Here is a 16,785-nt window from a genome sequence, read left to right as displayed (position 1 = left end):
TAACAGTTCTGCTTTCCTTCTACCTTTAATTACAATCATTAATCCTTACAACCAAATGAACAATATTTTGTTTCCTATATTAGTTGGTTGAAACTGACCCAAAAGAAATTAAACATTGAAACTGCTTTTATATCGGTTTTATAGTGAAACATACCAATTTTCATGAATATGTTCAAGTTTTGGGGTGTTTAAATTTTTGTTTTTAGAGATCAATTTCTTCATGAACTGCAGAAATGTGCCTGCCAGTCTCTGCCACTGAGCATAAGTTACCATTCACTATTCAGCTGCATACACCAGCCATTTGTGTTCTAGTTTGATGTGAGTGGGGATGAAATTGTTCTAGTACCTTACCAGCTTCACTGCTTTGACTGAAGCTGACGATACCTGCTTTAGAACCCTTGAGAATCCTTGTCTCATCCTTGGCCATGGGAGGTATGGCTGTGTCAGTTTGGAAGCAGGAAGCTATCAAACCAAATACAGCTTAACTCAGATAAGCACCTATCAATGTCCTAATAGTAATTCTAGGCACATTAAACCTGGAAAGATGCCAAACAGAAGAAATGGTGCCTGGAAAGACAGTCTCTTACAAAGTAAGGATAAAGGGAAACAAATGTGCTCTTGGGATTCCTGACTATTCAGGGTCTGGTATTCCAGACATTAAGAGGAAATCTATTTTAAGAGAAGTTTTTACTTAGGCAATTTAGAAATATCCATTCCCCATAAATGTAAGTTATGTATTTTATCAAAGTCCATGCCATTGTCCTTGGCAAGAATGCTGGCCATACCTTGTGCCAGATCACTGTATAAATTTAATAAAAATATTTATAAAAACACTGTATGATACAGACTTTTCACTTTAGGTCAACCTTCCAAATGGGGAAGTTTTTTACTTATTTCAGTTAATGTTCATTTTTAGACCAGTCTTAGCCCTTGGTTTAACTTTTGCCATTTGTATCTGTCGTTTAGAGGTCTGTTCCACATCTTTCTAAATGTTCATTTTATATAGAAAAGCTGTATTTCTGCCTTTTTTAAAATATCGGTAACAAATTTCAGGAATATCTATGATCTCTGCAATTTGTGATATTTGCTGTCTTGCTCTGCAAAGCAAACTATCTTCTGAACAGTTAAAAGTTTGCCAGCATCCCCACTTTAAAGTGAGATATGTCCTAGTGACAGGTCACTTGAGGTCTTCCCATAACCAGTTTTTGTAATACATAGGCCTTACAGGGACTAAACATGTGAGGACCAAAAAACTACAAGAACTAGAGACAAATACCAGTCTTTATTTAAATTCCAGAGATGTGAATTGTTGAAACCACTCAGAGCTGTCTTGAGACTAGAGTAATATAGCAGAGCCCAAATTAGTGTTACAACAAAGAGATACTATGGTCCCCAAAGACACAGATGTGTGTGCATGAATACATATGGTTTCTCAAGACAGAGTTTCTCTGTGTAGCCCTGACTGTCCTGAAACTCTAGACCAGGCTGGCCTTGAACTCAGAGATCCACCTGTCTGCCTCCTGAGTGCTGGAATTAAAGGTATGTGCCGTCACCACCTGGCAAGACACAGATTTCTTTCCTGAAGAGTCAAAGTCAAGATGATGCCACCTAACAGTCATTCCAGCTTTTCAGGTTGGTGGTCAGAAGACAGAAGTAAATTGTGACACCACTGTGATCTGAGGAACTATCTTGAGCTGTCTCACTCCAAAGCAGTACAAAATGGACAATGTTAAAGTCTAATCCAAGGATTGAACCTGGGGCCTCAGGATTGCCCAGCAGGTCCTCCACCACTGAGCCATATCAAAGTCCAATGTCTGTCTTGTACTCCAGTTCTCCACGAAATCCCATCTGTATCAGTTGATAAGAATGAGGGCCCTGGTCCTGTTCCCTTAGGTCATGTTAGCTTCTTGATAGCTTCAATCCACTCTGCTCTCTCAGCCTTGCTGCTGGCCTGGATATAATAGTGTGTGTCGTCCTTCGTAATCACTTTGAAGAGATTTCCTTGGACATTCCCTTTGACTCCTACACAGGAGGAAAAAGGATTGAATAACCATGACAGCTTCCAGCTTGAAGCTAAGCATTGAATAAGAAAAACCACTGGAGTATTTCCACTCCCTACAGCCATAAGGCCTACCAGTGGTTATTCTGGACATTTGCAGCTTGCTTGCTTGCCCACCCCTGTGCTACCCATCGAACTACAATTTCGTTCATATCAATCCAATTTATGTAAAAAGAGGCACAGAATTTGATGTTTGCTTTGAATTGATTTTGAGCCTCAATTTCTACATCCATAAGGTAGAAGTGATACTACCTTCCTACTATAGCCGGGAATTGTAAGATAGAATAGAAAATGAAAGCATGTCATGAAAACACTGTAGCCTTAGCTGTAACTTAGGTGGAAGATTATGGGCCATCAGCATAGAAACTAAGAAAATATAAATAAGGAATATTCAGTTGTATTCTTAAACCTCAAGACCATCCCATATAGCATTTCCCTGTGTTTTTAAAGTGGACTTTAAGAATCACATTGCTGGCTCATTAAGGAAAGGCCCACTTGATTCTCAGAGCTCAGGTGCGCCCTACCCTGCCCCCTAAGGGGTGTTAATGCATGCAGATGGAGGCCCCAGAGATCTTTAAAGCCAGAACTGAAGTTGCACCTTACCAGTAGGAACACCATTATCCTCCAGAGCAGACACAAGGGACCCACGAAGAGAAAACCCACCTACCGGCCTGTTCTCTTCCTGTGGAGGAAGAAACTGATCAGGCATTCATGAACATACAGAAAAAGAAGACATCCTCCCCTTTAGCTGACCTGCCAGGCCACTTCTAAAGCCACTTCAAATTGTCTAATAGATGTGGCTGAACCTGGGCCTCATTTGCCCAGGTAACTTGTGCCAATGGGGCAGTTTGGGCCTGTTTCACGGCAGTGTCACTAAGTTACCAGGTCTGGCAGAGTTGAACAACAGTCTCATCCCACATTCTACCAGGAGCGTGTGCTGGCTTCCTTAACCTTTGTCAACAATATGTGGTTATGATGGGTATTCCTGCACATTGGACATTGTTGTGTAAGCCTCTGTGTGCTTGTCATGAAACAAGACTGGTTTATGGTATCTGGATGGTTAAAGAGCAACTTTACATACCAGGAGCCTCAGCCCTTAGTCCCTTCTGTTAATAATCAATACTAAATGGTGACTCCAGCAAACAAAACTAAAGCAGTTAAATAACAAGTCAGAAGTGCTGACTTAGATACCACAGGAGGGAAACAAGAAGGGGCCCAGTGCTGCAGGCATCTACAGCAGGCAGTTCCAGGGGAGATTGAACTGGCTTTGAGAAGCAGGTCCTGGGTACTGGGACAGATATAGCCCAGCAACAGGAAGGTAAAGGGTAAGCAGCAAAAGGCCCTGGACTCATCAAGGGCACAAAATAGTTGATGCTACATCAAGAGTTAAATGTAAAACATGCTCATACATTTGTTGATATTTTCCAAGTTTCAAAAAAAATCTGTGTGGCTGGGGATGTAGGTCGGTGGTTAGCATGCTTGTTTAGCCTACACAGAGTTTGGGGTTCAATCTGGGATGATGGCACATGCCTGTAATCCCAGCATTCAAGTTCATCCTTGGCTACATAGTGAGTATGAGACATGCAGTCTTTAAAAATACAATTAAAAAGGATTTGAGACAGCCATGGTAGCAATACCACTAGAACCCATAGGTCAATGGGTTCCTTCTGGAGGCCCAAAGGTTTGATCCCTCAGGCAGCTCTGCTTCTATCCCTCTTCCTAGGTCTTAGCCCCCTCATTGTGCTTGGCAGGGACAAGGGGGTTCTTCCATGAGGCTAAGGGGTCCTAACTGAAACTCATATCAAAGGCAAGGCTGAACACCCCAACTAGAGAGCCATGTTTCTTTTGATTAGAATTAGGTTAACTCAGCATGAGGTGATATCAGAAATGAGGAACAGCAATTCCTGACTCAAAAAGGAATATATAAATTAAACACAATAAGGGCTGGGGAGATGGCTCAGAGGTTAAGAGCACTGACTGCTCTTCCAAAAGTCCTGAGTTCAATTCCCGGCAACCACATGGTAGCTCACAACCCTCTGTAATGAGATTTGGCGCCCTCTTCTGGCATGCAGGCATACATGCTGGCAGAACATTGTATACATAATAAATAAATAAATCTTTAATAAAATTAAATACAATAAAAAGAACATTTTCAAAGGTGAAACAAGAAGTTGAGGGGGGGCAAAATTTGTAGGCCAGTTGGATGAAAAGGGTGAAGAGGCAGTGAGCACCACTTAGGAGTCTCTCTCTCCCTTTGCCCACAAAGCAAGCTTTGGGGAAAGTAAAAGGTGCTTTTTCTCAAAATAATGAAGGTCCGTCCGTGGGACGTGGGCACGGAAGACCATGCACTGAGCAGACAACTCCATGACAGAGCAGTAAGGCCAGCAAGGAACCGCGGTGGGATGTGGGAGGGGACACAGCAGCTGCCCACTCTGCTTGAGACTGGAAGCAGCACATCCCCAAGGGACAGGGGTCACTCACTTTGGAAGGGTCATAGTAATGCAGGAAAGCTGGGTCCCTTCTCAGAACAAATCTGCGCACCTTCCAGTTTTTCCTCTTGTGCCCCTGTAGGAAGGAGAGGGTTCAAGCTCTGCATTCCCTTCCCATTTCCATGCATCCATCGACTAAAACCCCAACAAGCCAGCCTACTACAGTGGGACTGCATTCTAAGGACAGTTTGAAAGAAACTCAAGGAGTACGGTGACACGATCTCTGCTTAGTGGCACCTCAGCAAAAATGCCACACAAGTTGACAGAGAGCTAAGAGTTAGCGCTGAAGGAAAGGGGCCACATTACCCCAACTCTCAGGAACGAAAGGACTAAGGGGCTGAGGCTGGAGCTCAGTGGTAGTGGTAGCCACGTAAGCACAAGAGCCCGAGTTCAGTTCCCAGCACTGAACAGCAAAAAGGTGCAGGGGTTGGAGAGATGGCTCATCGGTTAAAGGCATTTGCTGCCCTTGAAGAGGATCCAGGTTCAGTTCCCAGCACCCACATGGCGGCTCACAACAAGATCCGATTCCCTCTTCTGGTCTCTGTAAGTACTGCACACACATACACACAGACAAAACACCCATATGCACAAAAATCTTTTTTTAAGAATACTAAATATTTTAATTAATTTTAAAGGAGGAGGACAGAACAAACCTCAACTAGATCAGCAGCTCACAAGTCACATTGCATACAAGGTCACCAATATTTTAAGGGTCAACTTGGTCCAAAACCAACCCTATAGCTACATGTTCATTTGTGCATTGTATTATGTGGAAATCAATGCAACATTCTATATCAGAAAAAGGATCAATTTTCGGGTAATAGCACACCCCTTTAGTCCCAGTGCCCAGGAGGCAGAGGCAGGTGGATCTCTGTAAATTCGAGCCTGATCTATAAAGCAAGTTCCAGGACAGGCTCCAAAGCTACACAGAGGAACCCTGTCTTGAAAAACCAAAAAAAGAAAGAAAGAAAAAGAATCAATTATAGTCTATGATACAGAATATGGTAAAGTCTAAATAGTCAGGTATTGATCCCTGTGTGTGGCAGAATGTGAAAGAAACTTTCTCTGAACTCACACCCGAGATCACAAACCTTCCTTAGCACCTAGAGACAGTCTCTCTTATTCCTTCTTCCACACCTGTGGGAACCTCAGTTCTTCCTGCAGTCAGGGCCCCTGTCGGGCCCTTGAGATAGACCATTGCATCTATGGTAAACAGAGCAGATGGTTCCTTAACGTTGGCCAGGCAGGTGACAAATGTGAAACTGGGCAATAATATAGAAGTTGCTTTTAATGTGACAATTACTTGTGTGTATATTTTTTTTCAAAACAGTTCTTGGGTCTGGTGCATGTATGTGAGAAGGAGCATGTGCCGGTCTTTGACTTGCCTCTTGTGGCTGGGGAGGTCCTGCTTCTGTGGATCCCACTAATAAAGAATGTACTCCAGCATCCTCAGCTCCTGCCTCCCTCGGGGCTCACCCCCGCCTCCTTCAAGGGTGATAGCTATACATGTCCTCCTCCTCAAAGGCAGACATACCTGCTTGGATAGGTAGCCTTGTTTCACCACTACGCCACTTAGCTCCATGGTGCTGAGACTGATCTCCTCCTTGGAGCTTACCTTCTTCTTGTAGCTTTCAGCCTAGTGGGAAGGGGAAGGGGAAGGCAAGGAATTGTTACAAAAGAACCTAGGCCCAGGCTAAGGAGGCTGCAAAAGGCAAAGAGAATTCCTCAACACAGAATCCCCTTGTCCCCTAAGGATGGAACTGTTCCCCAACCCTGGGCCTTCCCTATGACTCCAGACTCCCAACTCCTACCCTTGCCATTTCCTCCCCTCTACCCTAGAAGAGCCCAACCTCTAACTTACGAAAGTGTACAGGGCTGTGGAGTCATCCAGAAACTGTTCGACCAGATCCCCCGAGCGAATAGCCCCCATGCTCCGGACCCCAACTGGTCTGAGGAAGTTCTCTTCCATAAGCATGGAGGCCAGGGTTACTCCCTCCAGACGGCTGGCTGCAAAGTTGCTGGAGATGAGCCAGTCCACCAAGGAGGAGCCTGTGTCAGCACAAGGACAGGTGCCTGTCAGACCAATGGTTAGCTATACCCTAGCCTACTCAAGGAGCTTGGTCAATTTCCTCATTGACCTTGACCTCCTGAAAAGTCTCAGGTTCTACCTAAGAGCAGTCTGATGGTCATCTACAATGCTCAGAGCTGTAGCTATACCCACAGGTGACCCTCACAGGCTATCCCATTTCTTAGCAGGCAGCTCTGTCCCCAATACAACCTGGTTAAGCAATTGGGTGAGCTCCAGTCACTATGTCCCAGCTCTCCAACCTGGCCATGGGACAGACAGGCTCACCCAGGAAGGTCTTTTTGTAGGTGCTTCCCTGCTCCATGTTGGGGCACGGCCGGATTCCACTGCTGCCGTCATGCATCCTGTCCACAATTCGACTACACAGGAGGAAGGCAAAGAAAGGACCCTGGTCATACTGTCCCCTACAGGGAAGGTCCAAGGATCATGATAGAAATCATGATATCAGTTCATGATATAAAGCAAAGTACAGGTGATATGACACACACCACGGAGACAGGCTTTCGCTACAAATCAAAATCCAATACATTTGGTTTTCAGACGCTCTTCTTGATCTTCTAAATGTTCGAATATTTCTACACTGGGCTCCTATGACTGTTGACATAAAACTAAACAATTGTGACTTGTTAAAACCCAGAGTGTGCAGGAACCCTCACAACTCCCTGGGGCCTGCTACATGTTGTCTGAACTCCTCCAGCTCCTCCATAGATTTCCTTTCTGAACCCACCTTAGGCTGCTCCTCCCTGCACTCACCCTGGCTTAGCAGCTATGTGCACCCACAAACAGTGTGCACACTGGACTTCAGAAGCAGATGCGATGTTGTATGAGTTCAGGAACGCACTCGCATCCCATCTAGGATGGCCGTAACGGTGCAGCTGCCTGAGAGGCTTGGGGCATGTCCATGATGGAAACACCTGCAGTACATCTCTGTGACACGGTGTCACCAACACCACTAACTGGCCTTCTCTCTGCCGGATGTGACAACTGCTGCCACCAATGAAAGATCTTCTCTATCTCTGGATGTCCCTGGGGTGAGAGGCCCTTGAGACCTTGTTTATTACGGCTTACCTCTGCTGAACACCAGGCACAATGCATGGCGTTCAGTAGGCACTTCAGTAGGCACTCTCTTATCTCTTTTCAAAATTGACACATAATAGTTGTACATTTTCGTTACTATGTACTCAATGACTTCTTAGATGGTTGAGTGAGTAATCCCTCCAAACAATAAGGTAGCCATTACGGGCCACCAAACTGCCGATGAGACCTGTCTAAGCACTGTGCCTAAAATGGAATGGAGGTCTCTACTTTCATTCGCTGAGGTATTATGACTTGGCAGAAGCCCTGAAAGGTTACATAGGAGAGAGGAACTAAATAAGGCAGGTTCCAGGAGTCAACCCGGCATAGCCAGGACAGAGAAAAGTGCTGGCCCTGAGCCACAGTGGTGGGATAGCCAAGCGTGTGTTGTACCACAGGGTGTCACACACACACACACACACACACACACACACACACACACACACACCGCCCACATTAAATGGGCTGCAGGGGGCAGACAGAGTCAGGGGCAGGCAGGTGGAACACTCACTGCAGGCTGATGTGTGGGGGCAACTTGAAGGAGTTTTTCTGTATGTGGAGTTGCTGGACCTTCCCCGGCTGCCCTGCGTGGATAGCTCCTGTTATCTCAAAGGCCCAGGAATCCCTCTCCTCTCGAGAACAAGCCTCCAGGAAGTACTCAGTGGAGGTTCTGGTCTTCAGCTTAATGAGGAGCTGTGAGAAGAGACAACCAGACAGACTAATACTCAGGGGAGAACTGGCCAAGGGAATGCTGGTGGCAGGAATGACAGGGCCAGAGAGGATCCAGGGATGCCCAGGGCCCAACCCTGCCCACACTCCGCAGTTGGGCTGCACGGATTGATTTGGATATATCCGAGACAAGGAGCTCATGGCCTCCTAGTGCAACTTTTCCCTTCCGTACAGATTACTGCAGTACTTCCCAGCACTGTGTCTCTGACTCATCCTTCCAGAACCATAGCCTCACTTCCTATCGCAGCCCCTCTCTGAAGAGGGGACCTCCCAGGCTCGGTCAGATGGAGCTGAACACAAACCTCAGCTCTGCCACTTAGGTAGGGAGACTAGGTCACCCCTGGATCCTCGCTGAGCTCCAGTCTCTACCTGAAATAATAAGACACTACCGTCTACCCCTACAGGACTGCTAGCAAAGCCCCTTCCATCCCCATCTCTAGTTCAAACATTACCAAGTCATCCACTCATTCTTCATGTGACACGGTTTCAACTCCTTCCCAAAAGGCTGGCCCTCTGCTACAAGCTCAGCCCTTGGTCAGCATTCTCAGAGAGCCCCGCCCAGGATGAAACAGCCTGCTCTAGGACGAGGTGGAGAGAGGAGTACTGTACTGCTAGCCACCCAAGGGAACTCACGCTTGGTGAGCATTCCCTTCGGACGCCCCCCCCACCCCGCAGGCCTTCACCCCCAGGATCCCTATTCCTGAGGCTGCACTTACCCCAGACAACCCACAGGGGCGCCCTCCTCTGCAGCTTTTACTTAACACCATTATCTGGGACTCTAAATGTTTTCAGTGACCTGTGCTGCTGAGGAGTAGAACCCACTGGACAAGTGCTCTACCACTGAGCTACACTGCATTCCCAGCACCCCCCATCTGTGTGTGTGTGTTTACATACACCACACGCACAAAGGTGCCTTTAGAGGCCAGAGGGCACTAGATCCCCTGGAACTGAGGTTCTAGGTACCGGAGTGAGAGCAGCTGTGAGCTGTCTCATATGAAGGCTAGAAACCAAATTACTGCAAGAACAGTAAATGTTTTTAACAGCTAAGCCACCTCTTGGGCCCCATTAATCTCTCTCTCTCTCTCTCTCTCTCTCTCTCTCTCTCTCTCTCTCTCTCTCTCTCTCTCTCTCTCTCTCTCTCTCTCTCTCTCTCTCTCTCTCTCTCTCTCTCTCTCTCTAATTTTTTTTTATTATAGAAGAACCACACTAGCAGCCCTGGCTAACCTGGAACTCATTATATAGACAAGGCTGGTCTTGAACTGCCTAGAGCCTGCTCTGTCTCCCAAGTGCTGGGATTAGCCACCACTGATCCTGTTATATTTTCTGATGTAGGGTCAAAGCTACTCCTCACTTCTGAAACATAGACCCCTCGAGGGTTGTAAGCCATCATAATGAACCCCAAGACAGCATATTTTCTCACATTTTATGCCCCCTAATTTAAGGTCACAAATCTTGAAGAAAACTGCAACACAAAGAAAACCTCACCCATGCTTCTGTCTGAGAGACAGCCATTGCTGACATCTGGTGTCTTCCTCTGGTCTCTTCTCCTGCTAGTCTTTAGTTTCTGGTTTTGTTCTGAATTAATGTGCCTGCCTCCTGGAACACTAGGTGTTCTTAACAAATCGTCACTTTCTCAACCAGCATCACCACAGATATAACACTGTCACATAATTGTTTTACCCCTATCTTTATAAATGACAAATGAGAGCTGAAAGAGGTTTAACTATTTGACCGAGCTTATGAGGCAGTCACGACTTGAACCCAATTCATTCAGTGATAGCAAAGGGGCAAGGTGTCTAGAACAGGGGACCAGGCACCAGGGCGCCCGCATACCGGCCGGTTTTCGTACTCCAGGCAGGGGCAGGTGATGGTGCAGCCATCGAGCAGTATCCTCCCCTTGGGTGGGGTCACTCGTCGGCCGCCCTCCAGCTTGTAATACAGGAGCGTGTTCTGCCGAAGGATAAACCACCGTGCCTTCCAGTTGTGGACAATGTGGCCCTATGGACAGACAGACAGACAGACAGACGGGAAAGGCTGGTGGTGAGGTGATGCAGGGGGAGGATACTGCACTAGGGAGAGGAAGCCCTTGCTTTGAGAGACGATGAAGGAGGGAGCAGGCAGGCATTTTGCTCATCTCTTCTTGAGGTGGAAGCAAAGGCCTTTGACCTTGACCTTTTATTCCCTATTGGCCTTTGCCAGTGGTAGGGTAGGGATCAGACCCAGGTCCTCTGGCATGTGAGACGAGTGTTTTACCTCTGAGTTAAACATCCCAGAGCCAGTTCGTAAAGCTTGAGAGAAACTGCAGGATATAAAGAAAAATCACTCACCTGTAGCTCCTTTAACAACGACAGCCATTGCTAACATCTGGTGTTTCCTTTCAGTCTTCCAGTATGCATGTATTCACAAATGTATGTATGCATTTTGACAGGGCATGCATGCATGCATGTATGTATGTTTGTGTTTAGACAAGGTCTAACTAACTAACCCAGGCTGGCCTGGAACTCATGATCCTTCTGCCCCAGACAAGGTAGTTCACAGCTTTAATCTCAGCACCTGTGAAGCAGACAGGCAGATCTCTGTGAGTTCAAAACTAGCCTGGTCCACATAAAGAGTCCTTGTCTTCAAAAATAAATACAATTTTAAAAAGAAAATTTAGTGTGTGTGCATATGCATGTAGATAGGGACTGAATCATGTGTGCAAGGTGAGTACTCTGTGACCTTATTATATCCCCAGACCCTAATAATAAAATTCTAAAAGTTATGAGATCAAACCAGAGCCCTGGAAACGCTAGGCAAGCACTCTGCCATTGAATTGCAGTCCCCAAAACATTTTGCTTTTGTTTTCGCTGTTTTTTTTTTTAAGGACAGCAGGGTTATGCCCATCCTCCAGCCTCAGCATCTCAGTGTTCTGGGATTGTAGATGTATATTATAATACCCAGAAAATGATGTATTATTTTTATAATGGCAAAACAAATTTAAATTCAAATAAGCACGCAATCTTGGCGAGCAATTTAGGTTGGCCAGATGAAGAAGGCAGGCAAGAGTAAGCACAAAATCACTGTTTGGCTTGTAGCCTGGTGGTGGAGCCCTTGCCTAGTCTTGATGAGCTCTGAGGTTTGAGGCCCAGCACCAAAACCATTGCAGCACGTCCTCGTTAGGAGCACGGCATGGTTCTACACAGCTCAGGCACTGAGTCTTGTGGGGCAGGGATGGGGAAGTGATGGATTTCTGCTAGGCAAAGGTTTCCCATTCTGTGTTGCATAAGTTTGGGGTCTTAGGTTTAAAAAATCCCTCTGGAACTGGGGATGTAACCATGCCTAACACAAATGAAATCCTCAATCCAATGTGGTGATATTTTGTTTATGATCTAACAAATAAAGCTTAGCTGAAGATCAGAGTACAAAGCTAGCCATACTATTTAGCCATAGAGGCCAGGCAGTATTGGCACACACCTTTTATTCCAGCAGCCACACTAGCTAGCCATAGAGGCGGGGCAGTGGTGGTGCATGCCTTTAATTCCAGCACTACAGAGGAATATAAGAGGGGAGGAGGCCGGAGCTCAGGCAGTCTGAAGTCACACTGAGCCCTTTTTGGTCTGAGCCTCAGTAGAGGTAAGAATCTTCTAGTGACTGGCTGATTTGTTTTTCTGATCTTCAGCATGAACTCCAATATCTGACTCTGGGTTTTTATTATTCATGCTACAGTTCAGTCACCAGCACCACGTAAGTTGGTGACACACACTGTACTCAAGGGGTAGAGGAAGGAGGATCAGAAGTTCAAAGTCATCCTCAGCTACATAGTGAGTTCAAAGCCAGCCTGGATTAGAGACTGTCTCAAAACACAATCAGTAAATCAATCATCAGTCACTCTGGACAGGTTTAGTGACATGCTAGTCTGTAGTCACACCTGAGACAGGTATGATTACTCAGTGAGACCCTGCTCAACAAAACCGTATGTTGGGACAAGTGAATGAAATGGTGAGACTGTGGTGAGGGCCTCACCAGGAGGCTCTGGAGTAATCTCACACCTCAAAGGAAGCCACTGGTGCTCCTGCTCTATAGACAAACCTTGGTGCACACAGGCAAAGTGAGTCCAGATCCAAATAAACCCAGCCCTGAGCCCTCCACCTAGGCACTGGTCCCCATGCATGGAGAAGCCTCGCTCTTCAGGCCTCTCTTGTCTGTAAGCCACTGATTGGGGTAGAGGCCAGCTCCTTTAGGGGAAAGGAGGTATCCATAAGACTGTCTAAAGAAGCAGACTGTACGAGCTGGAGACATTCCTTAAGGAGGACACTGTACTCCCTAACTCCAATGATGAGGAAACAGCCAGGCAGGGTAGTTATTAATCCCAGCACTTGGGAGGCTAGGCAGGTGGACCTCTGTGAATTCCAGGCCAGCCTGATCCACACAGCAAATTTCAGGACATCCAAGGCTACACAGAGAAATCCTGTCAAAGAAGAAGGAAAAGGAGGAGGAGGAGGAGGAGGGGGGAAGGAAGGAAGAAAGAAGGAAGGAGAGGAAGAAAGAAGCAGAAAAGAAGATCTAATACCACAAGGTTTTTTTTTACATCTGTATAACAATGATTGAATTAATCATTTATCACAGGAGACAGATAGGTAGCTTCCAGGGGCATCTGGCTGACTGGTTGTGTTATTTGTTTATTTGAGACAGAATCTCCCTACACAGCCTAGGGTAGTCTCCAACTAAGGTTCCTCCTCCCTCAGTCTCCTAAGTGCTGAAATATAGGTGTGAGCCACTACACCAGGCTTCTATAATATTTCATGCATAAAAATATTTTGTTGGGCTAGGATGTAGATCAATTGGTAGAGGGCTTGCCGAGCTGGATTGAATTCTCAGCACTGAATAAACTAGACATGATGGTGCATGCCTATAACCCAGGACTTGGGAGGTGGAGTCAGGCAGACCAAAGAGTTCACGGTCATCCTTAAATACACAGAGAGTTTGAGGCTACAGTGAACTACATAAGAGCCTGTCTTAAAGAAGATGAGAAAGCTTTTACTGTATGTCCTTGAGATGGAGTCCTGGAGTCCTACAGTTGGTATCTCCAGGCCTCCAAGCCTGGCAGCAGCACCTGTTTCAACTCTCCTCGACACAGAGCTATATCTTCCTCCACCCCCACCACTATGCCCCACCCACACCCACGCACAGACTCAGCTGCTCCTCTCCTCTAAGAGCCAGGCTTGGCAAGTGCCTTGTGTTTTGCCTAGAGTTTGGTCCTTTCTTGTCTGGGCAGGATTAGGAGCCAAATCCACCATGCCCCTGCTTGTCTCCAGCTAACCCTCCCAGGAGATGGCTGCTCTACTCTCTTGTTTCCAGCTCAGGCCTTCCCCATCCCAGATCAGGGAACCCTCCTGAACCACCCAGTGCCACCATGACCCTGTAACTTCCCCGGTGAGCAGGTGGATTACCGCTGCCACTTGAGAGGAAAATGAGTTTACATGGCAGTGGGAACAGGCAGTGATCAAAGGAGTCTTCGGCCAGCTTCCTCACTGGGCAGGAACAAATATGACTTCCACTTGCCTCAGGATGGCTGGAAGGAGGCAGGGGTTTCTCAGCCTCACCCTGTGCTGACTCTGGATTCTAAGCCAGGCCTCCCAGAAGACAAGGGCAATCCTCTTCTGTGTCCCAGTGAGCCTAGCCCTCCTGTCTCTACAGTAGTGGGAGTGGGAGTCATGAGGTAACCCCAGAAATAGGCAGAGGCCCTCAAGCCCTCTCTGAAGGATTTGACCTGGAGGTGGTCCCACGCCTTCACAGGTCCTTGTCACAGCCTTGCAACACCAGCAACCACGCCTCACAGCAGCTCAGTCACCTGAGGCTGCAGTACAGTGGAGACAGGCGTGACCCGGATGAACCATGCCATCATTTAAGTGACGAAGACACAAAGTGAGCATGGAATTCTGGACAGCTGGACACCAGCCTGACCACTGACCCGGCATCAGCTTCCAGTCCTCCCGCTTATTACTTTAAACAAGGCACACCTGGTCTCTCTGCATCACACACTCTGCAAAACCATGCAGGCATGTAAACAGAGCACCAAAGGGACTATCAGGCTGACCAGGCGAGCCAGTGAGGAGGACAGTCTCTTTACCCTTCATCACTCCACTTCCTAAGGCTGTAAGCCCAGAACAGCCAAAGGACTCAGCGCCAGATTTATACCTGTATGCTTTGCCATTATATTAATATAAATGTTAGTGTTGACATCAATGTTAAATTTGTTTCTAGATGTTAAGGACCAAACCCATGCTAGAAAGTGTCATACTGCCAAACCCTAATGTTTTCTCTTCCAGATTCTGTCATTCATTTCCCCCCCTTGATCCAAGGTATCCTGGAGTCTCAGAGTCCCTTAGCTTCTTCACCATGGGGTAAGGGCAAAGGACTAATGATGGAATTCGTGGCCCATCTACTGCTCCCTATAGGCAAGCTACTCCATCTCACTGATAACTCAATCTCCTCATCTATAAGTGATAGCAGCAACCATTCTGGTGCCAATCACTAATCTTGCAGGGCAGGACCAATGAAGGATGAAATACAAGCTCGCGCGCGCGCGCGCGCGCGCACACACACACACACACACACACACACACACACACACGAGAGGGGGGTACCTCCCTCCCAGTTGTAAACTACACAGCATACTCGTGGTGCTTTATATTTCAATTCCATACTGTTATGTTTTAATTGACACATGACTGTTCATAGGTACATACATTGTGATATCAATCTTAGGCATGGTATGCAATGATCCCATCAGGGTAACCGGCCTATCTAGCACCTCAAACATTTATTATTGTTTCATGGTGTTGGAAGCATTCAAAATCTTCTTAGCTACTTCAGAATACACTCTTTAATTGCAGTCCACCGCAGTTAAACTTCTGCCACAGAATGTTAGAAGTCATTCCTTCTTTCCAACTGTACCCTTTAACCATCCTCTCTCCACCCTGCACCCCACACCTCTTAGGATATTTTAAGGCATGTGGTGTGTGTGTTGCTGTGGGGTGAGCATGTTAACCATCGGTCTTGCCCCTGGTCTCGTCCTCAGCCCTAATAAGTTGTTTTAAGAGATCCAGCCCGGAACCACGCTAACCAAGCCGGATCCGCCGGACCGGCTGGTCAGCGGGGGCCAGCCTCGTCCGCGCGTCCAGCCACCGCCTGCTCCGCTGTCCCCACGGCCACGCGGGCGCAACCTGGAGTGCACTCACCCTCTTCACGAGGAAACCCTCCTTGAGCACGCCGTCCTCCATGTCGCCGGTCCAGGTGAGCTGTCCCCGCGATCCGCCGCCTGTGCTGCCCGCGCCCAGGAAGCCGCTCCCGCCCAGCGACGCCCCCTGGCGCGTATCCAGTGCCAGAGCCTCGGGCCCGGCGGGCAGGAAGTCTGGCCGGGTCGGGACTTCTACACCTACCTTCCCACGCGAGGTGCCCAGCCTGCCAACCCCACCCCGCGCGACTCGCGGTGATCGCCCAAGTAAATGGCCCTGGACGGGTGTCTAGACTTGTGAGCCATCCCTGAGCGCGGAGGAACAGAGGCAGGGGAGTGTGTACATAGGGTGGAACGGGGCTGGGAGGACCAGAGAATCACAAGTTTAGGCTGCTGGTGCAGACTACAGGATCCTGTGTCCAAAACACACTCCACATCACACCATCCTCATATGAAAAAGAAAAGAAAATCCGAGAGTCAATGATTTTAGCAGTTCGGGGTGAGCTTAAAGAGCATGCACAACTCACTCATCCGTATAGATCATATTTAATGCACTATTTTAAAGTAAAAACGAATGCCTATGATGATCATGAATCAACGCAGTGTCCTACGACGCCATGCTGGCACATGAAACAAAAGGGAACTATGGATAGTGCTGACTGGCTTGGAATTCTTGATATTTCTTCTTTACTCTGCAGAGGGAAGAGTGTGCTAGGCACCCTGGAGTGCCTAAAGGATGAGACTAGAAGAGGCAACTGCTGGCAATGGAAAAGCGACGGCGATGCCCTTCAAGCTGGCTCCCAAGCCATCCTAGGGTTCCCATGCTGGGCTGTGCCCACTGGTGTCTGTGTGGGTCTGTAACAGACGTACACTTGCTGAAGGTCTCATAGCCCCAGGTCATTTTTAGCACACTTGCTTCTGAACGCCAGCAGGACTCAGACCCAGGCTAGGAAAGGTCGGGAAAGTCTGATCCTCGCTCGGCCTCTGCCAGCTCCTCCCTGGAGGCTCAGACACTGCCTTTTCTTTGTGTACACACTTCCCTGCCTCTGTTTCCTCCGAGCTCAAGGATAGCTCACAAGTCTAGACACCCGTGAATTCTCTGAAATGGGCAAGGTTGGTCCTTTCTCCCCAG

At 47.5% G+C, this 16,785-nt stretch overlaps 1 protein-coding gene across 1 annotated transcript; it reads right to left on the bottom strand.

The window, feature by feature from the left end:
• Positions 1-1,263: 1,263 nt before the first annotated feature.
• On the bottom strand, positions 1,264-15,783 carry Plek2 (pleckstrin 2). Its single transcript, XM_005072743.4, has 9 exons — positions 15,658-15,783; positions 10,271-10,435; positions 8,220-8,401; positions 6,902-6,993; positions 6,410-6,597; positions 6,083-6,184; positions 4,541-4,624; positions 2,663-2,741; positions 1,264-2,022 (listed from the first exon to the last, which is right to left on the bottom strand). Exons 1-9 carry the CDS (start codon positions 15,697-15,699, stop codon positions 1,895-1,897), a joined length of 1,062 nt encoding a protein of 353 aa, XP_005072800.1. The 5' UTR covers positions 15,700-15,783; the 3' UTR covers positions 1,264-1,894.
• Between the last annotated feature and the right edge of the window lie 1,002 nt (positions 15,784-16,785).

Source organism: Mesocricetus auratus, unplaced genomic scaffold, assembly GCF_017639785.1.
Source record: "Mesocricetus auratus isolate SY011 unplaced genomic scaffold, BCM_Maur_2.0 Super-Scaffold_15014, whole genome shotgun sequence".
NCBI lineage: Eukaryota > Metazoa > Chordata > Mammalia > Rodentia > Cricetidae > Mesocricetus > Mesocricetus auratus.
The sequence above is the reverse complement of the archived record's forward strand: the minus strand, read 5'-3'. Positions and strand labels throughout refer to the sequence as shown.